This window comes from Ruditapes philippinarum, unplaced genomic scaffold, assembly GCF_026571515.1.
Source record: "Ruditapes philippinarum isolate M1 unplaced genomic scaffold, ASM2657151v2 ctg3012_1_1_1_1, whole genome shotgun sequence".
NCBI classification, from domain to species: Eukaryota; Metazoa; Mollusca; class Bivalvia; order Venerida; family Veneridae; genus Ruditapes; species Ruditapes philippinarum.
This window is the reverse complement of record NW_026863763.1, coordinates 32,013-56,863: the sequence shown is the minus strand read 5'-3', so window position 1 is coordinate 56,863 and position 24,851 is coordinate 32,013. Positions and strand designations below refer to the sequence as shown.

Genomic DNA, 24,851 nt, shown 5'->3' with positions numbered 1-24,851 from the left:
AAAGTGTGAAAATCATAGGTCAAAGTTCATTATTTACTTAACTTTGAAAATGTGTTTCAAAAATCAAAATCAGAACCTTTCTTAAATGCCTGAACAATATCCAGATGCAGTTTATTAAGAAATAAGTTTAGAAATTACTACTCATTTTGATTTTCATATCTAGAATGCAGGTAATTGTTGTTAGAATGTTAGATAGTCTACAATTACAAGCGCGGATTATAGTAGGGGGAAGGGTTATGTTTTAAAAGTGAAAATCGCGCACAGATTTTTAGTCGTGATCCTCTCTGGAAAACGAGTAAAAATGCTTACCCTCTCTGGAATATGCCTTACTACCTGACGAAATTTTATGACCCCCAGTCGGTAATATAAAACCTTTATCCGGGCCTGGTTGTTAAACCATTAACCCATTATACAGTTTTATAACATTCATATCTGGAGGAAACACCTTAAAGTTAGGCATAGGGTGATTATACTGTCAATTATGAATATCCGGTTTTCGTACGGGAAAAACAAACATATAAAAACTATGCAGTGTACACACGGAGAGTAACAGAAGGAATCGAAAGTTAAATGGTGGAGTAAGGAAAACATTCAAAATGATAATCTGTAAAAACTGGGCAATTGTCTTGCTTTTGTTATTGATAATTTACTTGGACGAGGCAGGGGCATACAGGAAGAGGACAGGCAGAAAATGTAAGCTTACTCTTATCTTCGAGGTTTTTTGTTCTGTTTATAGTTTTATTTACATCTTGTCATCATTCATAATCTCTCATTGTCAGTTCTTACAAGCATAATGTCAATGAATCAATTAGACTGTAAGCTAGTAATATTGCAATCTTAACGTGTAAATAGAATAATTTATAATAATATTTCACATTAGACACTAGGAAAGCTTAAACAGAAGAAACTGTGTTAAATAAATTAACTAGTTTTTAAATCGACTATTCGAAGGATAAATATAAAATCACTGTCTGGGATATCTCATTTTTTACATTTCTGTGTTACTTTCACTTTCTAGCGTTTCGGATATATATACTAAATCTTTAGCATAAGTCATTGTATAAAAATAATAAGCGCGAAACAGAAGCAACCATTTTGTTTGCGTATTGTACACGTATCTTTTAATCTCGTACATAACATTACATTGTATCATAGTTTGGGGACCTTTCTGTTGAAAAAGTGTCAGAGTTAAATCGTATACATATACATGCACAGTGCGGTAACTGGAGTGCGGGTATCAGTTACCCGCACTCCAGATAATGCCCGTTGATTGGTTCATTTTTGCTGGGGTTTACATATTGTGACGGCAGAGAAAGGAAAAGGGGCAGAAATATCATATTTAAATGCTCGTTCATTGGTTATTTTTTTTCTGGGGTTTCATATTATGACAACAGGGAACGTGCTGTCATGTTTGACTATGATACAAAGGAGAAAGAACACTAAAACACTCAACAATCTGATTTATACTCGGGGGCTACGCCCCCTCGTACAAATCAGATAGCCTCGTGTTTTGGTGCTCTTTCTATTACTTAATTGTTATAATTTTATTGATATTTGGGGCTTACTCGGCTTAGAAATTAATGTGGTTGTAATTCACACATTTGTCATTTACCACTGTTTGGGCATAGCAGGGAGATACCTTACGATCTTGTAGATTCTTATAAAATGCATGTTCGAATTAAAAAAAGTAATACCTAAAGGAGATAAGACACGGTTAACATAATAGGCACTCTCATTTACTTACCGTTGTTTGATCACTTTGAAGACATCAAATGAATTTCATGATTTTTTGAATTACAAGCAAAATGCGCAAAACCGAAAGAGGTGCAACATGCAGTACTGAGAGAGAAATACGCCAATAAAGAAAAGTTTAAAGAAGGAGATAAAGTAGAGTATGATTGTGAGCTTGGATACACGATAGAAGGTACAACAAGGGAAAGGTGGTGCAGAAATACTATTTGGACGGAAGTTCGCTTTACATGCAATCGTACGTAAAACCGCTGTTCTTAAAATATTTTTAAGTCTGTATTTTTAAACGATTTTTCAACAGCTGCTAACGTTTAACTGTTAGGAGATTGAATAGCAACACAACCTTTTCCTGTTTCGTGTGACACAGATTGAAAAACGGAACACTTTATAATGAGAATCATGTTACATACAAATTGTGTTATTTTTCTTTTGTGACATAAGAGCACAATAGTACAATTTTGATTTCCTACAAATATGAAGCTTTTATTGAAGCGGATTGCGAGTCAATCAGGTTCCTCTTAGTTGTATATAACAGCTGATGGATCCAATCTAAGAGAGGCAACTCTTCAATGTTCTTCTACAGTAATTGATTTGAGAGAGAATCAGTCAGGTTTTTTCTCCCTTGCTAATTTCATGAAACGCATCCAGATTTATTCTTTTTTCTATATGATACTTTAGATGTTTAAATTAGTAAATGTATTGTCATGTGCACATTGGCTTATCTATTTTGTTAGTAACTAGGAGTATTTTAGTGATAATACTAATAGATCAGTTTAAAGTTTGTCGTCAGCTTGTGTAATATCAATACGCTGTCCATCATAAATAGCAAAATTACATATAACATGTCAACATTTGCAGAATATGCTCTCATTTTCTTGGTAACAGGGTAGACGTTTGTTGATAAAATTTTGCTATATTGTACATACTTTTTTTAAAATTTGAATTATTATTTCCTTTGTGAAAAACAATATTGTCTTATATATGGATCTTTTTTCTAAATTAATTTTATTCGTAAATTTGGCGTTTCTAAAGAAAAATATATGTAGGTATATTTACTACATTTATAAACTTAAAATATTGTGAATATCACTCCAGTATACAACTTAAATCTAGAGAAAAATACATTATATACTATTTCATTTATTACACAGATATATTAATAAATTATCAATTTATTACAGAACTCTATAAATAAACTATTATATATTACTCAGCTGTATTTATAGAATTTAATGCTCACGGTGTAGGAACAGGTACAAGGTAATTTCAAACATGGCACTTGTCATTGACTTCTATTGATATTGACTGTCGGTGCTGTTTTGATTTTGTTCATGTCTTGTGTCGTTCTTATGTAAAAGTTGCAGTTTTGCAACGCTCTTCATGAACATATTGACTGAAGTGAAACAAGAAGAATAAGCACTGATCGATAGAAATCCCATTTGTAAACTCAAAACACGTCTAACTAAGTAACCTGCATCATTTTGCTTTTATTCACCATGTTATCCTATTAAAAGGTAAAAAGCGCCATTTCATCAACGGAAACGACAAAATAACAAATTTTAAGAAAAATCGGTTATTCTGGTTGTAACCCATACTAGCACAAAAGAAAGATTGTTCTTATTTTTTTTAGAAATAACATGTTCTTGGGTACCGCATCCCGATAACGGACGGCATCTTGATACCACTTACGCTGTAGGAGATGTAATGAAATTTGAGTGTAACACCGGTTATAAGTTAAAAGGGCGTGACAAAATCCTGTGCAGGATAGATGGTCAATGGAGTCCGCCACAGGGACCTACATGTGACCGTAAGTAGTAAGACTGTATACAATTCCCAAATGACTAACTTATACGTGAAATAAACTAAAATTATAAATGAGGTTTTATATTTAATTTTTTTTTATTGTAATGATTTTTTATCTTGTCTTTTAATAATAAAGTCAATGTAAGTACATATGTTTGTGATAAAAAAGCAAATGAAAATAACATTGTTTCGCATTGTAATGTATAAAAAGATGTTTCATAAATTAAAGGTAAAGGCCCCCAAATAAGTTTAAGTGGAGCGGTGGCCTAGTGGTTAAGGTGTCTGATTCTCAACCCAGAGATTATGTGTCCGAGCCTTACTCGGGTCACGACCATATGACACCAATACTGGTTGGTTTCAGGAATCGGACTCGAAAGTGATTTATATAATTTGTAAGAACTTGTTTTGCAATCGAATTCAAATAAATATGTTTAAAACCAACTAGTTCATAGTTTTTGTAAAGTGGATGACATTTTACTAATTTATCATAGCATTCGGTATCATAGCCACAAATGCCAACCCGAGAGCTGGTAAACCACCCCGAAGTGCAGACAAGGGGGTAAAACAACAGTTCAAAGGTTGACAATTCCATTATCACCCCGAAAGTCACGTGTTATTAATCTTATTTTACTGAGCACCACATAACTACAATACAAAAAGCTTACACAGAATTTTGGTTCCTTTCACAAATTTTAGCCCATAAACGGGTTACCAAATTTTCACGAATTCAACTTCACAAATTCAACTTCGTGAATTCACGATTTCAGCTTTACAAATAAAAATTTCCACTTCATTCATAAAGTCGTGAATATGTGAAGTTGAAATCATGAATTCATAAAGTTGAAGTTTTGAACTCATGAAGTTGAAATCGTGAATTCATGAAATTGAATTCGGAAAGTTGTAATCGTGAATATTCGTGAAGTTGGAGGCGTGAATTTGTGAATTTGAAATCGTGAAATCATGATGCTTAAATCGCAAATTCGTGAATTTCAATTCGGGAATTTCTTGAAGATGATATCGGAAATTTATGAAGTTTAAATGTCCCCACCGGACTTTCTTTTGAACCCGTTGACAAACTGTTGAAAGGAGTTATTTGTAATAGTCCAGACAGTTTCATCATTTTTGATATCACATACAAAACAGGAAAGGAATGCTATGAAACACAATCGATTAAACACATTCAGTTTGTACTTGTTGCTCTAATACAAAGAATTATTTCATGATGTGTCCAACTTTAACCTTCAATGTATATTCATCCGCCAGTCCTTCAGATAAACATTATTAATATTGATTTATTTACTAGTTGATTGTCTGATTTATTGTTTGTTTGATTTATTGATTACTTAAACGTTTGTTGTATTCAAAAAAATGTTCACACCTTTTACGTTTCTTTTGTTAGCAATACTATGTCCAACTCTACCTGAGATACAGCATGGCAGTATATTCCAAGATACAAGTGATGGCCTTGCAAATAACTATGAAAGCGTTGCTGAATACACCTGCGATCGGCGTAAGAACCTCTGCATTTTTGCCTTTGACTCGTATTTCTGAATGCAAAAACGATATAAGTGTGAATAGTGAAATATCAATATTCTCTCTTTCATAAAATGTTGTAAGTAATAGAAGGAGAATCGAAAACGAGGCTATCTGATTTGTACGAGGGGGCGTAGCCCCCGAGTATTATTCAGATTGCCGAGTGTTTTGATGTTCTTTCTCTTTTGTATCATAGTCAAACATAAAAACACTTTCCCTGAAGGAGCATCTAAATATGATATTTCTGTCGCATTCCCTTGCTTTGCCGTCACAAGAAATAAACCCCAGCAAAAATGAGCCAATCAATGGGCTGGCTCTGGTGTGCGGGTAACAAATGCCCGCACTCCAATTAACGCAAGGTGCATATATATATAACGATTAACTTGGACATATTTTCAACAGAACGGACCCAAAACTATGATACAAAATACAGATATATAACTTGTGTTCTCGATTTAAGCACATGACGAATACAAAAGTCTGTAAAAGTGATATAAGGAACGTTACAGATTTCATTATTAATTTGGGTAAAATATAGAGAAATAAGAATCCTCAAAGACCAACACGGCAAAATTGGAAATGTTGCAGGCTCGGTTTGATTGAGTCTGTTCATGGACGGTTCTGGTAAGTGCAAGTTACCGTCCACGCCCCCTAGCACTGATTTTTAGCACTATTCAACATTTAACATGAACTTGTCAAATTTAGAATTTTGAAAAAAATAAATAAATACAGAATCCCTAAAGAAGCCCAACACGGCAAAATTGAAATTTTTGCAGGCTCGGTTTGATTGAGCCTGTTCATGGACGGTACTGGAAAGTGCAAGCTACCGTCCACGCCCCCTAGCTCCGGCTTAAGCAGAATTCAACATTTAAACATGAAATAGTAAAATTTTGAATTTAGAAACATCCGCAGATGTGTTCATACGGCGGTTATCATTGAACCTTCAATGTGACACAGTAGTGCCATTCCATGAAAAGCGGCGTATGGTCTCCAAGTAATAAAAAGCGTGTGCCCTAAGCGAGAAAACAATGGGAAAAAATGGAATTTTAACGGGGATCAGAGTTTATGAAGCATGCGTATCACAGATAAGACGTCAAAAGACATTTTAAAAGCAGGCAACATATCCTAAGGGTTATTCAACATTATTCAAGTAGGAATATTGGAACAACCCAACTAGAAAATGCCGAAAAGTTGAAACTGAAAATACCACAAGCACAACATTATAGCACAACAATAATGTTGTGCTGAACGATCTTCAAGGATCTGCAGATGTGTTCATATGGCGATTTCATGGAATGGCACTAACGTGTCACATTTAAGGTTCCATGATAACCGCCATATAAACACGTCTGCTGATGTTTCAAAATTCCAAATTTTACTAGTTCATGTTAAATGTTGATCACTGCTTAAGCCGGTGCTAAGGGGCGTGGACGGTAGTTTTCACTTACAAGTATACAAGTATTCTTGTTTTTCTCTATTTTATCGTCACATCAGCGTTGTTTGTGCCGTGTGGAGGCTGTCAAAAGTCACCCCGTACATTCCATCAGGGATGTTATATTTCCGATCCTTAAAGATCGTTCTGCACGACATTATTGTTGTGCTTGTGGTATTTAAGTTCATTCTATTCGGCCTTTTCTTGCTGGATGGTTTCAGTATTCCTCACTTGAATACTGTTGAATCAACCTCCTAGGATATATGACCTGATTTTTAAATTTGTCTTTTGACTTCATATATGTCATATGCAGGCTTCATAACCAGGGCTGGGAATCAAAACTGCGTCGTATCCTACAAAATGTAAACAAACGCCGCCATCTTGGAACGAAAAAAGTATGTTTTTGTTTATAACTCTTTTTGTTGGAAAGGACTGAAAACCAGATATATGTATTAACACGCTCCACTATTTTCCGCTTCGTTCGGTACATGTTGCTTGCACAACTATTTTGTAAAACAAAAGTTATAGCAAACTTGCAACTCGAAGCGGAGCAGAATTTTTATGAAATTGTGTGGATACGACGCAGTTGATGTTGCTTTATCCATCGTTTCTTTCTTTAGATTAATTATATATTCGTTTCAGAGGTCACCATAAACTTCAAAATATCATTTTGCATCATTTACTAAAACTTCATTGAAAAGAATTGTTTATTTTCCATTAAAGATAATAAATTGTATGAAATGATACGACGCAGTTGAAAATAAAATATGATACGACGCAGTTGTATTTTCATTGCAAGCTGCATATTGGTTCAGCTATTAAATTATGTGTAAAGTATGCTAGTAACGTTCAGCAACATTTCTTGTTTGCGAAATTTTGATCATTATGAATGCGCACAAGTGACCTTGTATACAATTTAAGTAAAAAACAGAGGTCACTCATTGATTCCACGAAAATGGAAAATGTAATAAAAATTCTTTTAAGGCTTCATTTTTAGGTCGCATTTTAAGCACCTGTCATAAACATTACCCTGTATCAATCCGGATTAACCTTAGTTTTAAAAACAGAAAGAAATACAAATTCTGAAAACGGTCTCTTGCTTTCGGAAGAGAGGTACATTCGCAAATTGCGTGGCTTCCTATGTTACTCATAATATAATTTGAACAAATTAACGTTCATTTAAAGGAGGAATATAATTATACTTTATTTCAAATACCGATTTAAGTTTCAAATAATAAAGCTCATCTGTTCTCACCGATTATAAAGAAATGAATACAATAAAATCGGCGCGTAAAAGACAAGTAATAACGGATTTGGCGGAAATTGACGCTATATTTTTGCAAGTAGGGTTAGCGATTCGTTTTGTGTATGTTCAGCACCTTGGAACTTTGCCGCTGATTTTGTCGTATCGCCGATGAGAACAGGTCTACGGAATGATTTTTTTTTGAAAAATAATTAGATATTTGCACTATAGTATCATTCTTTTCCATTAAAAACTTTAAAATTTTAAAATCCAGTTACAAATGATAAAACTACAAGTTATTTTGTAAAGTAGGTGTCCGTTTTGCAAAGGTATTTTACGCTTTGCACCGATAAATTTGATACAGATATAATTATGCGCGATATGATGTTTCAACATTATTAAAGAAGTTATCCCTATATTGATTTAAAGCCAGAATTAGAAAAATTAAGGTCAGAATATCATATCAAATTTTCCACAGACTAGAGGCGTGGCATCTTCACATATCTTCATGCTAAAATGTGATTTTTATTTGATAATGAATTGCCTAACACATAAAATAAAAAAAAAAAATCAGAAAATGACTTCAAAAAGGATTACACCCTGTTTACATCTTAAAACGTCATGCCAGAAGTTTATAAATAAAACTTCTTATTTGTACAGCTGACAATCAAGACCATGGTTAACATTTTTTTTTTGGACAAAAATCAGACAGATGTGTCCGACCGAGGCCGAGCTGTTTATGTTTACTGACTTAAAATCACTTGCACTAAACTGCTGTGAATTCGAAAACCACCAGGGACTTTTGATTCTTTCGTGTTGAAAACTTATCAAGCTAGATTCAAAATGTCGATGGTTCTCTGCAGGTGCAACATTTTGCCTGAAATAATGCAAAACAAAACCCCACCTGAGGTCCTTGTCCCCAGTAAAGCTATATGTGGAGTGAAAGTTTAAAATAAAACCACACAGAAAGTCATTACCTAGAACATACAGAACCACAGTTTACTAAGAGCGTAGCTAGCCAAACTTTTTTTAGATTCAAGTTCATAGACTGTTATATTATGCCAAACACAGGGATACTAATGAACATACATGAAAATATAAGAAATCATTTTAGATAATATGACAAATTAAGTAACATGCTCATGTTTAACGGAAAAGAAGCTTCCGCAATGTAAACTTTCAAATTAAATGTTATATTGGACATGACACAATGTTATCTAAATAATCAAAAGCATTGCTATAAACCGCGAATGATCTGGGCTTTTTATCTAGCGCAAGTGATTATTCGGTAAAATAGACATAATTATATTGCCAAAATTATCCATGTTGAAAAGACTGCCAAACAATACAACTGCGTCGTATCATATATTATTTTTAACTGTGTCGTATCATTTCGTACAAATCGTTATTTTCTTGGAAATTAAACATTTCTTTTCAATGAAATTTTAGTAAATGATGCAAAATTACATTTTGTGGTTTATTGTAAACTCTAAAATGAGTATATATTTGATTTGAAGGAAAAAACGATGGATAAAGCAACATGAACTGCGTCGTATCCACAAAATTTCATAACAGTTCTGTCCCGCTTCGAGTTGCAAGTTCGCTATAACTTTTGTTTTACAAAAAAGTTGTACAAACAACATATTCCGAAAGAAGCGGAAAATAGTGGAGCGTGTTAATACATATATCTTGTCTTTCAGTTATTTCCAACAAAAAGAGTTATAAACAAAAACATACCTTTTTCGTTCCAAGATGGCGGCGTTTGTTTACATTTTGTAGGGTACGACGCAGCTTTGATTCCCAGGCCTGATAACCTCTGATCCCTTTTCAAATTTCATTTTTATTTAGTTTCGCCCACTGTTTTTTCACGTTTAGGGCACACGCAGTATTTTACTTGGGGACCATATGCGACTTTTCATGGAGTCATATTGAAGGTTCCATGATTACCGCCATATGAACACATCTGCGGTTTCAAAATTACTAATTTTACAATATGATAAATAAGACCAACAAAAAAGGCGGCATTCAATGAACGCAACCCCCACCCGACCCAGTAACAAGTTTGTGGTCGATCCCTCGGTCCGTTGTAGATTTCTTGTCCTGGACATAACTAAGAACGTACAGGAAACATCAGCTTCAACTTTTGTAAATAGATACATCTGAATGAGTAAAAGGACATAAGAACAATACCCCCATTCCCCTAATCTAAGAGTAATAACCTTTTGCAAATTCTTACGCGTTGGACATTTTTCCGGGACATTACTTGAGAATTATAAAAGGAATCAACTTAAAGCATTGTACATAGATATATTTTTCTGAGAAGATGTGCAGTGCAAAGAACTGTAACTCTGCCTTACCTTATGTTGGAGTTTGTTCATTTTTACACTTTTAACTTAATCCGGAACATAACTTGAGAACTATAAAAGAAATCAACTTAAAACATTGTAGATAGATATATTTTACTGAAAAGAAGTGCAGTGCAAAAGAACCATCACTCTGCCTTACCTAATGTTGGAGTTATTGCCATTTGTTCATTTTTACACTTTTAACTTGGTCCGGAACATAACTTGAGAACTATCAAAGGTATCAGCTTAAAACATTGATTTTTACTGAGTAAAAGTGCAATGAGTAAGAACCGTTACACTTCCATCCCAAATTTTGGAGTAATCACCCCTTGTTCATTTTTACACTGGAACATTACTGGAGAACTTTAAAAGGTAAAGACTTAAAACTTTTGTAGGTAGAAAGATCTAACTGAGTAGAAGTGCAGTACATAAGAACTGTACATAACCTTCTGTTCCTTAATTTTTGAGTAAATCTTCTTTATTCATTTTACACATTTAACATTTCCCGCGACAAAACACAAGAACTACAAATGTATATAAAGTGTTTCCGCTTAATAAATACTCTTGGACCAGTCGCTTTCCCGGTGACTTTATATTGAAACTTTATCTTTCTATTTTTGACATTTCAAAGACTATTACCTGAACGGCAATACACAACTTAAAACAGTTAAAAGAACGTGTCAGTCTGATGGAAAATGGAGTGGCAAAGAACCAATTTGTGAAGGTAAATTTCAATAGCTTTGAATGTATTTTTATATAGTGTATATGAAGAATCTTAGACGTGAATGTCAAAATTAAGTACTGAAAGTAGTCAACTTTATCGATTGATATTTACTCACAACTTGGTACACGTTCAGAAAACTTTCGAAAGCTTACATTAATAATTACGTTAAATTGTTTTGCGTATCACATTTCAGTGCCAAAATGCAATTTGATAGAGGATTTTTATGGAGGTAGTGTAGAATACTTTGGCAAAAGGGATCTCTACTCGCAAGCATTTTACAGGTAACGTGAATAAACAACGGATTGATATTTATCACTAAGATATTTCTGGTTTGTAAATCAGTTATTTCATTTGCAGAGTAAAGCAGTATGGCTTGCTTAGAAGTTTAGATAAAAATGTGCTTAATAAATTGATACAGTTTTTCATAAAAATCCATATAAATTTCACCAATTTTCATAAGATGCCTTTTTTTATCTGAATCCGTAGAGGTGTATAAAGCATTCTGTCTTCTTGGAAGTAAATTGGCTGTCATGTGTCGCTTGCATATTCTAAACTCTGATTAGAAATATCCAAGCTATATGCTCATGATACACATCAAAGACGGTGCCAAATGATGTCAACAGTAAATGTACAAAATCAACCTTGATAGGTGTTTTCTATAAAAGTTGAATATTCGAAGCACTAATCGGGTTTTCTTCATGTTCTTGGTTTGTGATCGATATTTATTAAATTCGTTGCATATTTTTGTGAAAAAGTAAAACCTAATGCATAAATATTCACAAAGTTATGCCATGTCTAAAATGTTAGACTGTTGCGACAAAGTTTGAAAAGTCTGGTCGAAGCAATTTAAATTGGATAACAAGTAAATACAAATGGTTGGTATATTTAACATAAGTATAAGACAAAGACAGAGCTAAAGAAAAGTATCTCCGTTGCGACGAGAATATGTCCATTTAAATATTGGAGCTAATTGCATAATGTTCGAATGATTCTGAGGACGAACTGTTCTGTTATTTAAGAAATAGCAAAAATAAGTTTGTAATATCAAATAATAATTATGATGAAATTGCTATATATAAACAATTTTTAGTTACGTGTTGTTTATCTATTTATAAAAATTAAATTACTTGATTAAAGACAAGATTGCATTTTGGCCTGGAATTTATTTAGGGGTATTTGTCATAGCCATTCTTCCCTGTCCGAATTTGGTTTTCATCATTAGACTATAGACTGGCCGATTAGATAATGACATAAAGAATATGACATTCAAACATGGCACTATCACTTTAGTTAAACGTTTATTTTAAATCCTTGTAGGTCGGTGACATGTTGTACATCAGAACAGATATTTTTATAAGAAAATTTTAAACAGTATGATTTTCTTAAAACAAAAAAAACAAAACAACAACAAAAACACATAGGCAAGACTAAATTTTCCCCCCATTGCATACACATTGCATGCATGTCAACTAGACGCTGAGTGCACGCGGCATATATTCAGTTATGTAGCGATCATTATTTTACGTGTTATCGGTTTTGATATGTTGCTTTGAAAATAAAAACTTCTGTCTCAAATATTTGATAATTCATCATCGTGAACAGCTTGATGTTTTTTTTTCAAAATGTCGAATTATACGCGGTGTGCATCTTAATGTGAATTAGGACACTTTAGATTTCAAATGAAGATTATTCAAGATCGGCTTTCAAATTAATCCGATTTTAACTTGTTGAAAAAAATGAGTGTGAAACATGCAGAATGTCGAATAAAAACAGTCAAACAAAATATCCATTTTGTTTAATTATTGAAGTCTCCGTACTTGACTCATTTGGTTTATATTTCAGTTGTGACGAAAATTACTCTATGATACCAAGCAATGTTCAGCATTCTACGTGTGAAAATAATCTACGATGGGAACCCCCACCTCCAAAGTGCTTCAGTCAGTAGATTTTACAAATAATTTTAAATTCTCAGTTTATCAAATTTGAATAGATATGCTTAATATCAATTAATTGTGATGTCGCCAAATCTTAAATGTCCAAATATGTATCTTTCTTTCAAGTGCTTGGAAGCACAATATATCTTTTATGATCGAATTATTACATACTTAAAATATTACATTAATACTTTACACTGTATAATATATATTCTTTTACCTTAGAAAAAGTCGACAGAGATGTTCCAAATAATGGGACTTTGAGGGGACGGAAACGAGGCAAAGTCTTGCACAATGAATCATACAGGATCTGCTGCAACAAAGGCTTTGAAGTTGAAAGAGATGGCATTGTACCAGTTTACAAGGACTCATGTACAAATACCCGGAACAACAATGGCACACTGGAGCCGAGGGTGGAATGTGTAGAAGGTTTATTCTATTTTTGTGTCAGATTTACTCATATTCAGTTTCATAACATCATCTCATCGATGCAAGATTAATACGTAATTACACAATGAGACCATGATACAAATGGTTACGTCACGCACATAAGCACTCATGATGTTAGCTTTTCGTAAGTGAAATAAACTTCTAAATAACTCTACACCAACCCTAATATATACGTATAATGAGACTGTTTCTTAATGTATTTCTACAGTTAATTGAATTTTGAAACGTTTAATGTATGTGCTCTATAATCGTTTAGTCAAAATTCTGCGATACTTTTTCGAATCCTAAAGGTTATTGTACTGTATTCAAGTAGGAAAACTAGAACAACATACAAATAGAAGAACTAAAGTACCAGAAACATGTATATTATACAACAGTAAAGTCGTACTGAACGATCTTCAATACTTCCTTTTAGCTATTCTTATCCTTGTCTACTACTCATAATAGTGCATGTAGTGTTCAATCTGTGAAATCTAACTTTACTTGCAAAAACAAATGCATCATACAGTTTAGAGAAAAACATTATTTAATAATCAATTTTATTATATCGAAGGACAGACGTTGATCATAATATTTGCTTTGAATTTTCGAACGGTGTAACCCAATCGACTTAGATAATGCTGATGCAGAATACGAAAACAAAACTAAAGTAGATCAAACTACAAAAATCAAAAGTGGAACATATATTTATGTCTCCTGTTGGCATGGTTTTGCATTTTACGATGACAACGGCCAAGCTCTTGAAACTTCACAGAAATTACAGTGTATAAAGGGAACGATTGAAGATGCTCCGAAATGCCAAGAAGGTCTTACATTATTTTTCTAGTATATTATTATTGTTATTGTTACAATATACGCCAAAACGTCATGTACCATATCTTTGACGTTGTCAGTAAAAATGACTTCATTTAAACCATATTTATATTTACAATCACAATTCAAACGTCACATGTTAATGAAATACTCACATTAAAACTATGCCGTCGGAATGTCTCGAAAATCGATTAATATGAAAAATTTGTCAAATGTAAGACGAGAAACTGTTTAAAATGTAGAAAAAGATTATGGCTATCAAGGGAAAAGTTCCAGAAAGCCACAGCATATTTTTTGATTAGCTTAAAGGATTAAGAAAGGATGATAGAGAAATAGAAAACAAGTAAGGGAGAGACAGAAAAAAGACATTTTCAAGGACGTTTGTGACGTCAATCGCCAAGACGTTGAAAAATGACAGTCGATTGACTGCGGACATTGTCAACGATGTTCGACAGTCACTAAGGAAGGGTGCATTCAACTCTGAGGATTTAAAATGATAATAGTTAATGCATTAATTACATGTAATGTATTCTTGGTTTACAATTGGTATCAATTATTTTCTTTTGTTTACGCAATAGTCTTATGGAGAAATTGTGTCAACAATTTAACAGTCACTGTTCAAATTGGCTATGCGTTTTATTTATTTTAAAATAATGACAATTTTGATCATAGTTGTATTATTCTGTTATTTTTTCGTATGTAATGAAACATTATAATTCAGCAACATTATTTTACATTATTTGTAATACATAAAATAGTTAATTGCATGTGCGATTTTTTCAACAATCAAGTTACAGAAGGAAACAACGGAAGTTTGCGTCATTACAGGGGCTCTTCATCACCATTCATTCTATAACAATACAATATAATACCCACTTGTACAGAAATATATATAGGCAGGGGATCCGCCGCATCAATAACATGACTGTACCACATATTGGCCTACTCCGTGAATGAGTAAAAATCTGCTCCGTTAAGGACAATACGCTTGTGACGTCGTTAACGTCAATTTTAAAGTTATACCGTGCGCCGCATTGCTTTACATGTGCATGCCAATAACAGCATAACTTTTTTCTTTGTTAATATTTCTTGTTGGTATTTTTTGTATCATTTAGGGGATAGATTCCGATTTATTTTCCGTGCATTGTTATGTAAATTCATTTAACAGGTTAAGAATCATTTATAAAGTCCGGTTAATTTTTGATCATCCCTCGTATATCTCACCAAAAGATGTGCACTGCACAAGAATAAAAACTTTACCCTTCATACTTTTTGAGTTATTGTCCTTCAATATTTTCATACTTAATGTTTTACCTCATTGGAGCATAACTCAAAAGGTATTTGAGATTTCAACATGAAACTTCATAGTTGGATAGCTCTTATTTAAGACGAATGCTATGCGCAAGAATGATAACTCGACACTTTATAATTTTTGAGATATTGACCTTTGTTATTTTTTATACTTAACTGAAAAAGTGTTAGAGGTATCAACTTGAAACTTCCTGTGAATCAGGTGAATAGGTCTCATTGAGGAGGAGTGCCGCACACAATAATGACCCACCCTGCATTACCCTTTGTTAATTTTCATACTTAATTTTTGTTCAGAGCATAACTCAAAAAAATCTTTGAGATGTCAACCTGAAACTTCTTAGGTACATAGGTCTTACTGAGAAGGAATGCTATGCACAAGAATGAAAACTCTACACTTTATAACTTTTAGTGTATGTCCTTTTTGTTTTTCATAGCTTTTGTCCGGAGCTCACAATAACCTTAACATTTGATCTTGATATCTGGAAAAAAGGGAATTGGTATTCACATATGTTTCAAATCTGTTATCACTTCAGCCATCAGTTTTAATTACCAATAGACCTCTTAAAATTGAACTATTCTGCTCTACTACATATACATTTCTTCCAAGAAGCAAACACATTCGGAGGGAGATGGCCTTGTTAACATTGCTCTTGTTGGGACCTGTAATGATTATTGCAGAAATACAAAAACAATATAAACCTAAGTGAACGGACCTTAGAAATTCTAACTTTGTGTGTAGATTTACCTTAGTTAGCTTCGACACTTGTGCTCCGGTCAAACGATGAAAGTTCATGATCACTTAGATTTGTAATAACAAAACATTAAGCTGCAAGTAATGCAAAGTGTTTGGTACTAGGAACCTGTTATGAAATCACCGGTCAGAAATTCGCACCCCTACCCTCAGTTTCATCTTGTATTTTAATTACATTTCCGATATTGTCTCAAAATCTTTTTTGTCAATCGACACAATAGAAATTATTCTCCACGATGATGGTCATTTTTTTTTTAATTTTAACACCAAAATCCTACACGAAACAGGCGAAATAAACAAAAAAAATATTGCAGTTTACAATATTTACAAAATCTTTCGAAAAATCCAAATGTGGCTGTCAGCTTTGCCGTATCCAAATGTGCCGCGCTTTGAATATGGGAACCACATTTTACCAAATGTCTCAGACTCAAGCCAGACTGGTTCATACCTTGAAAGCGCAAAGCATAACAATACAGCAAAGCTGGGAATCACGTTTTAATTTGATTTGTCGAAAGGTTTTGTAAATAGAGTGAACAGTTCATGGGAATAGAACCCTGTACACGTAAAACGGACCATATAATAAAGTTTATTGACCTAGGAAATTGCAACTGGGTAAATTGACCTTCACTGGTATTTTAAAGCCCATTCCTTTGTTTTCACCAGAAGGTAAAATGTCAAAGGACCTAGGACCTGTCATACTAAAACCATTAATTGACTATCTTGACATAAGAATTTGAAAAATTGTTTTGTGTATATACCCCGAAGAGATCTTCATGTCAATCGCAGTTTTAAATCAAAGAGTCAATGGTGAAATCAATTGGACTTGTAATAACAAAATATTAAACTAGCCTTTCAGTCAGATGCATGAGCATTGACAAAGTGAACTTTGCACGTAGATATTTGTGTCTGTTTACTTTAGGCATAACATTTAAAGTTTAGAGTCAGTATGAGCTATGTTTATTGTATGGATTAAGTTTCTGTGACTGGCTAGTTGCTTTAATTATGAACAGGATATTTGATTGAGGAAATTCTTCCACATGCTTTTGTATCACCAGGTCAATGTCTGCATGAATTTTACTTTGAATAACACTAATGGTTAGAAAAAAATCAGTTAACTGGAAAATAATGAAACGTGCGTCTTTTTGGACAGCTCTTGCTTCTATTCCTTTTACATATCTTTTAACATACATAGTAGAAATTATTGTAACAACGCCTTTTGAGAAAATAGAAGAGAAAAAGAAAACGAAAATATGACCATATAAAAATAAGAAACCCTTTTTAAAAGTGGTGAGCACTGGTCTTAAGAGAGCACTTATTAAATGTTAATGTCGCTCCATTTTAAACCTGTAACAGCATTCAGTATCCTAATTTTTAGGAAATAAGAAGGGATTATATCATATTCATCTTTTTTTCCGATCGACATACACTGATCATAAATTTGCATTGTACTTCAGGACGATGTGATCCAAACGACTTGGACAAGGCTTATGCAGAATATGAAAACAAAACCAAAGTAGAACTGTCAACAAAAATCCAGAGTAGAACAAATATTAATATTTTCTGTCAACATGGTTTTGCGTTTTACGATGAAAACGGCCAAGGTACAGAAACTTCGCAGAAAAGGCAGTGTATAATGGGAACGATTGTAGATGCTCCGAAATGCCAAGAAGGTATGCATTTACACTTTATTGAAGTCTGAATTTATTCCTCTATTTTTTGTGCCCCCACTTTAGGGTGGGGGACATTAAGATTTACCCTTGTCTGTCTGTCCGTCATTCTGTCCGTCCGTTCTCTTTTGTGTCGCACGTAGCTCATAAAGTATTTGCTCTAGAGTCATGATACTTAACAGGAATGTTGATCAGAATGTGTAGTTTAGCATCTGGGTATTTTCTTGTGGATATATTTAGTATTTTAAGAGTTGGCTCCCTTGGCTTAGTTAACATTTACAATTTTCAACTTGTGTCGCACGTAACTTAAAAGTGTTTGACCTACTGTCGTGAAACTTTACAGGAATGCTGATTAGCATGTGTAGTTGTGCACTTGGCGTTTCGCTTGTAGATTTATTCTGATTTTTAGAGTTATTGCCCTTGACTTAGTAAATATTTGCAATTTTTAACTTGTGTCAAATGTAGCTCATAAAACATTTGCCCTAGAGTCATGAAACTTTACAGGAATGTTGATCAGCATGTGTTATTGTGCAGCTTGGTATTCTCATGTGGATATATTTAGTCTTTTAAAAGTTATTGCCCTTGACTTCGTGAACATTTACGATTTCCAACTTGTGTCGCTCGTTACTCAAAAAGTATTTGTTCTAGTGTCATGAACCTTAGCAGGAATGTTGCGCAGCCTGTGAAGTTGTGCACGTTGGGTCTCACTTGTTGGTTTATTCTGTATTGTTAGATTTATTGCCCTTGACTTAGTGAAAACTGTTCCATTATGTTTAGTTATTTGTTCCTCAAATACTTGAGTAAGAATCAACCAACTTTACAGGAAAAATATCAACATCACTGTGAAGCTATGCACCTGGGGTTTTGCATGTGGAGTTTCGTCAGTTTTGTTAGAGTTATTGTCCTTGACTTAGTATAAATTTGCAATTTTCAACTTGTTCATGCATAATAACTCAAAACATATTTGACCTGTAGGTCTGACCGTTTACAAGAATGTCAGTCGGCCATGTACTTATGGACCTTTGGGTTTGCTTGTAGATTTATTCAGTATTTGTAAAGTTCTTGCACTTGACTTAGTAAATGACTTTTAGTTTTCAATTTATGGCATATGTAGCCCAAAATATATTTGACCTAAATTCATACGATTGACAAAACAGTGGAGTGGTGTGGCACCCGTGTCCTATGGACACATTTCTAGTTTTTACGTCAGGCATTAAAGCCTCAATCGGTTACATTTTTTCTATGTATAAAGTCATTTTAGATACAATTATTGCTCTAAATAGTATATAATTTATCTGCATATATAGTACATTTTTACTGCATTTCAAAAATAAAAGATAGATAAAATAAAATAGAAGATATTCTGTCTGATTTTTCATTGCAGCCAAATGTTCGCTCGTTGGATATCCGACCAACCCAGACACTTACTACTATAATCACGTTTTGAGGGCAACAATTCAAGCTAAAGTTGATTATATTAATTCAAGACATCAAGTAAGTATTCAAACGTCGTTTTTATTTTTTGCTTTGTAATATATTCATTAAACCTACAATTGCACCAAAACGCTTTCAAGGGTGGACTAAAATTTATTGTTTTTCTTTTGGCAAGCACAATGATTAAATACAATTTTACTGAGCAATCAATCGTAACGATGTTTTCACAGTAAAAGCCTAAATCAATGACTTTAGAAAAGCCGTTGCAATGCTTCACATAATATGTTAATAGTTTCTTTTATAAAGTTTCGTACCATCGCAATAAAATCTATAAGTTTAATAGTATGTGCGGGATAAGTATTTCGTGCGTTATGATGCAAATATATGATTTATACATTGTCACTTATATATCTTATTTTCATATAGTGTATTTATCTTTTGCTAGATTGAGGTGCGTTGTAACAATACAAAGCAATACGAATTGTATGCTAAGGATTCAAAGAAATACATTAGAAGATTTATGGCCAGATGTGAAAAAGGAAAGTTTAAGAAGGCAAAAAACCAGTTCCCAGTGTGTTTTGAAAGTAAGGATTTAAACGTTCTTTTATTCATGATCTTCCTAAAAATATTCATTACATGCATAACTCTGATTGACAAAAGGACCCTATCAAGCTTAAATACAGAGCTTAGATATTTGACATATATATCAGTCTAGTATTTGTCTACCAAGATTGTTGAAATCCCTTTGGTCTAAATTTCCCCATTCAGAGTGTCGTGGATTTTCTTATAATTATATGAATGAATAGAGTAACAACTTGAAGTTCATGTTCAGTCTCTTATACAATGAATGCTAAATTTGGTACGATAGATCAACAAGGAAATGCGGCGTTCTATGGACGCAAGCCAATGACAAAAGTCAGCGGCAAGGCCCCCATGAGGCCCTAACAGAAAAACAGGCCTAGGCACAAGGAGAAGAACGGACAGGATAATCATTTAAATAATACTAAAAAAAATAATTATGGCAAACGAAAAAGAAATTTAAGAAACAAAAAATTGATTAATTAATAGGCCCATAACATAAAAGGGCTCAGGGGAAGGGCACTCGAGTTTCGCGGAAGGATTGGCCATATTAAACAATAGGGGCAAAAGGGAAGATACTTACGGTAGACGAGAACAAAAAAACAAGGGACACAAACAACTGTCACCATAACAGTATAATGCAACAAAACTTACATCTCAAGAACACAGAGGGGCGCCGCCTTGGAACGGTAAATGGTGCACCAAACCTCACTCACCATGTTCCTTTAAAACGAGACATTGTGGCAACGCCGCTTAAAGGTACTCCACTGAGGTGGACTGGGAATAATTTTTTGAGATTATTACTCCATTTGATGTAGATCTATACTTATAACTTATGTGCAAAATTTCAGATTATTAGCTCGCTCCGTATTTCCAGAACGATTATTATAATAGTATTATAATAGTGAAAAATGACCCAAAATTAAACGCTTTTCACTCAAATCGGACTCAGAATAGCACAAACATATGATTTTCATTGTATTTGTTGTGTATTTCTTAGTTATATTTTATTTATATCTCTGTTTAAAGTGTTCATGTTTATATATGTGAAAAATTAAAATTTTATGTTTAGGCTTATAACCCTCAGTGAAGTTCCTTAAATGTCGTACTTACCCCTAAATGTCGCACCATTGTGGCTAAATGTCGCAACCACCGCTTTAAAGTGCAAAATCTTCAACAGCTTATAGTGTAATGCATAACCTAAATAATGAACATTTTACAGGAAGATGTGTTTTCGAGCCATCAAAGGTACAAGGAGCATGCTTTGTAATAGATGATGAAAGAAATTGTGAACGTAAACAAATTAAATTACGTAGTAGATCTTCCATACATATACAATGTGAAAAGGGATACACGTTGTTTGTGTCAGGGAAAGAAGTAAAAGATCGGGGGGAAATAACCTGCGTTAAAGGAAGCTATCCTGATTTCAATTGTACTGCAAGTAAGAAAAAAAAACTATTAATCATCTTTATGGAAAAAAAAACAACTAAAATATCTAAATTTTAGAACTTACTTAAATGTTGATGTAAATGAATTATTACTTTAAAGAAAGTGAACTATTTCTGTATTCTCAATTTTAATTGATCTCGAAGGTCTCTGTTTTAACAGCAATTACAAAAACATTCATGTCTCTGTCTTAATTTTATATAGTATAAATGTATTGTAAAGAAAGTTGTACTGTTGATAAGAAACAAACTAACACACTACTTTCTTTATTGTATATTTTTAGATGACTGTACAGCTCCAGAAGTTAATAACACAGAGTCACTGTCTGAAATTGTTTTTAAACATGAAGAAAAGGTATTTATTTGCTTATTATAAATACAATGAAAAGGTGTTAATATAATTAATGCATTGTGACATGCTTTGATGAATCAGTATTGTAGTTTTATCTCGAATTAAGGTTAACAGGTATAAAGTAAAAGTTCTAACGCTGTTAGAATCCTTTATTTTCTGACAACGTAGAGAACGTTGTTGCGGCTTATGAAAATTCACCCTTGAAATTTGCTTTTCTGATCTTACAGGTTACATATAAGTGCAAAGAAGGGTATTGGTTCAGTAAGAGTAAATTAGAAAAACAAGAAGTACTTTCTTTTGAGAGTAAATGCCATCTCGGTAATTGGACAACCCATATTCCAGAATCATGTGAACCAGGTAATTAAGAAAACAAATAACAGAAAACAGCAACAAAACCAAGTTAAATCTATTTGATATAGTATGATAATTAGAAGACAAATGGCCAAAAGATTTAACTCAAAATAATAGGGGGAAAGCAAGAGCTTTTATGCAACAGAAATAATCCCGCTTTGGATTGAATTTTTAATAAGCGGCCGTTGCGAGTTTACAAACGACATTACAAGTCTCTGAACCACTAAAGTCTACAATACGATTTGATTCCCTGGCGAATTTTATAGAATGTATGCGCTTAAAAATTATGGATGTGACTGTAGCCGTTTGTAAAACACCCTTTTTTATGATGAGATAATGTTTTAAGTCTGAAACACTTAACCAGTTATAAATGAGAAATCATTTCGTTGACAACATTCGATTTTTAAACGAATCCCAGGTACCAGGCATCCCGGAAGAGCCATAAAATTGAATATTATAGTTAACAGAAATATTATAGGAAAGATTCAAGTGCATCTAAAAACATTTATTTGCACTACCTTTGATTTGGTAAATATTCGCGACGACTTGTTTACAAACAATGTAACAGCACTGCACACCACTGAGCAAAAAGAAATCGTTGCAGTGACGTTGTTATTCGGATGCTGACTTTAAAGTATGAATATATACGTAGGTATGAAATCTGCTGAGTCATTTTTTTAAATATTTGCTTTTGAGTAACAGTGACAGCCACTGTCAAAGTCACACTTAAAAGAAACAAACACATCAGACCCTAAAAAAATAAATATAGTCTGCATGTTACGCTGATTACAATCTTTGATCAGGTTTTATGTATTTCAGTTGCTTGCTTTCTAAACGTACATACCAGCACTGAATACAACATTTATGGCACAAGAAAAGTTATCGTAAATGCTTCTTACCAATATAACAAACAAGTATTGGTGTAAGATGCAAGGACGGATATGACCTATATGATGATGCAGATTATATTTTCCACATATCTCGAAACACCTCCTTTTAACAGCAATTACAAAAGCATCATCCGAGACTATTTTTAAACATTCGCTTGTGATTTACAGTGACAGCCCTTGTCAAAGTATCACTTAATAGAAACCAACAAAATCAGACAAAAAAATATAGTCTGCTTTTTACGCTGATTAAACTTTTAATCAAGTTTTATGCATTTCAGTTGCTTGCTATCTTAAAGTACTTGCCGGGAACGAGTACAGCATTTATGGCACCGAGAACGTTATCGTAAACGATTCTTTCCAAGATAACGGTACAAGTATTGGTGTAAGATGCAAGGACGGATTTGACTTATATGATGATGCAGACACATTGATTAAAAATACAACCTTTGTACCTGAAGTCACATGCCATGTTGGAAAATGGTCAAATATACACTGGTGCAAAAAACGTAAGCTCTAACACAAATGTCTCTTCAATTCATCTACAATAGCCAATCTGACAATATTGCGTTGCAGGAAACTATCACAGAGCTATATATTATTTAAACTCTTTGATAATATCTTTACACAAGTAAAAATAAATTTTCTACCAGACAATATTTCCTGGTGTTTTTATCTTAACCTGTAAAATATTTAAAATTGAAAAATAAGATATAATTGTTATTGTAATGTTATTTCTCTGAATTAGGATGTAACATACCGACCAGATTAAATATCCAGTTCAGCAAAGATGGAGAAAACCTTACTATAAATGACACAATTAAACATATGGAAAGTGTAAGAAAAATTTCATGTTTCTAACTACTTTTAAATCAATTAATTAATGTTCTCTTTTTATTTTTAATTGTTTAGCAAAATTATTTTCGTACCATAGAACTTGCAAGTAGCACAAAATGTTAATTATTTATCAGGGTAATGATTATAATAAAATGGTGTCCGCTTTTGATACTCTTGTTACTTTAGCTGATTGTTTAAGACTCATTTCCTAGCATATTTTAAAACAGAACAAATGAGATTTAGCGATGTTTTTGTTTCATGATGAATTTGTGTTGCGTACATGAACGTTAACTCATTAATTTGTAATGTTGTTACCGTAGCGAGTTTGATCAAACGTGATAGATATATAGAATGTCTGTGTTTCTTCCAGTAAAACTAATAAAATTAAACGTGAAATAAATCATATGAACATGTACGAGTAATAAACTGCATTCTTTAAGTGGCTGTTTGTAAATGAAAAAAATGCATATATTAATCATTTTGAGCTTCTTCTTATCATTGATCAATTAAAGCATTTATCTGATGCATATTAAATAAATGCTATAAAAGTACACATAATTAAAAATGTCGGTTTTTTTGAAAATGTACCACCACATCATTCATGATAAGATATTATACCAAAAATAACTATCTTACAATACGCAGCAAGCGTTTCCTATAAACAATCTCAATATTTTTGCAGGTAAATATTATCTGTACCGGCGAACATCGAATCTCCAGTTCAATCATTAAATGTGTAAATGGTATATTTGATCCATATGGCGACTGTACCTCTGACAATGATTCCAAATCACACATATCTACGTCAACTTTGTCTACAGGTTATTAACTTTTTCCTTTCTTACAATTGTCAGATATACTTTTAATACATTTTCATGTTTCATTCTTAGTACTAATTGAAATTAACTTTAGGTTTTGTATCGTTATCTGTGGTTTGGGCACGAGTGTGGTTAAATATATGACAACATTACTAGTGAGTACAAGTAAATGGAACCGGACACGAGACTGGCTATTAACTCTGATATCAATAACAAAATTGATTAAAGTAAATATGTCCAAAATGATTGACTAATTACGTGTTCGCGTAGGAATGGTAAACATTCGTATTATCTAGATATATTTGAACTTCCTCTCTTTTTGTTGAATACATAAAACATTTATTTTACAAACTCATATAAATCATCTGCATGCACTTTATGTATTTTAATTTC

General features: G+C 33.1%; 1 protein-coding gene across 2 annotated transcripts in view; it reads left to right on the top strand.

Annotated features, from left to right (window-relative positions):
* The first annotated feature begins 407 nt into the window (after positions 1-407).
* The window catches only part of LOC132723264 (sushi, von Willebrand factor type A, EGF and pentraxin domain-containing protein 1-like), a 43,281-nt gene continuing 18,837 nt past the window's right edge, over positions 408-24,851 (top strand). The window contains exons 1-18 of one of the 2 annotated variants that reach the window (XM_060707939.1): positions 408-693; positions 1,802-1,987; positions 3,380-3,556; positions 4,952-5,062; positions 10,737-10,829; positions 11,023-11,110; positions 12,672-12,766; positions 12,989-13,192; positions 13,804-14,019; positions 17,543-17,758; positions 19,140-19,249; positions 19,635-19,773; positions 20,991-21,209; positions 21,498-21,568; positions 21,793-21,922; positions 23,085-23,312; positions 23,552-23,640; positions 24,323-24,461. In XM_060707939.1, the coding sequence (XP_060563922.1) occupies positions 597-693; positions 1,802-1,987; positions 3,380-3,556; positions 4,952-5,062; positions 10,737-10,829; positions 11,023-11,110; positions 12,672-12,766; positions 12,989-13,192; positions 13,804-14,019; positions 17,543-17,758; positions 19,140-19,249; positions 19,635-19,773; positions 20,991-21,209; positions 21,498-21,568; positions 21,793-21,922; positions 23,085-23,312; positions 23,552-23,640; positions 24,323-24,461 (2,608 nt within the window). In that variant the 5' untranslated portion in view covers positions 408-596. The remainder of the gene's footprint in view (positions 694-1,801; positions 1,988-3,379; positions 3,557-4,951; positions 5,063-10,736; positions 10,830-11,022; positions 11,111-12,671; positions 12,767-12,988; positions 13,193-13,803; positions 14,020-17,542; positions 17,759-19,139; positions 19,250-19,634; positions 19,774-20,990; positions 21,210-21,497; positions 21,569-21,792; positions 21,923-23,084; positions 23,313-23,551; positions 23,641-24,322; positions 24,462-24,851) is intronic. The other variant, XM_060707940.1, reaches the window with a different exon arrangement.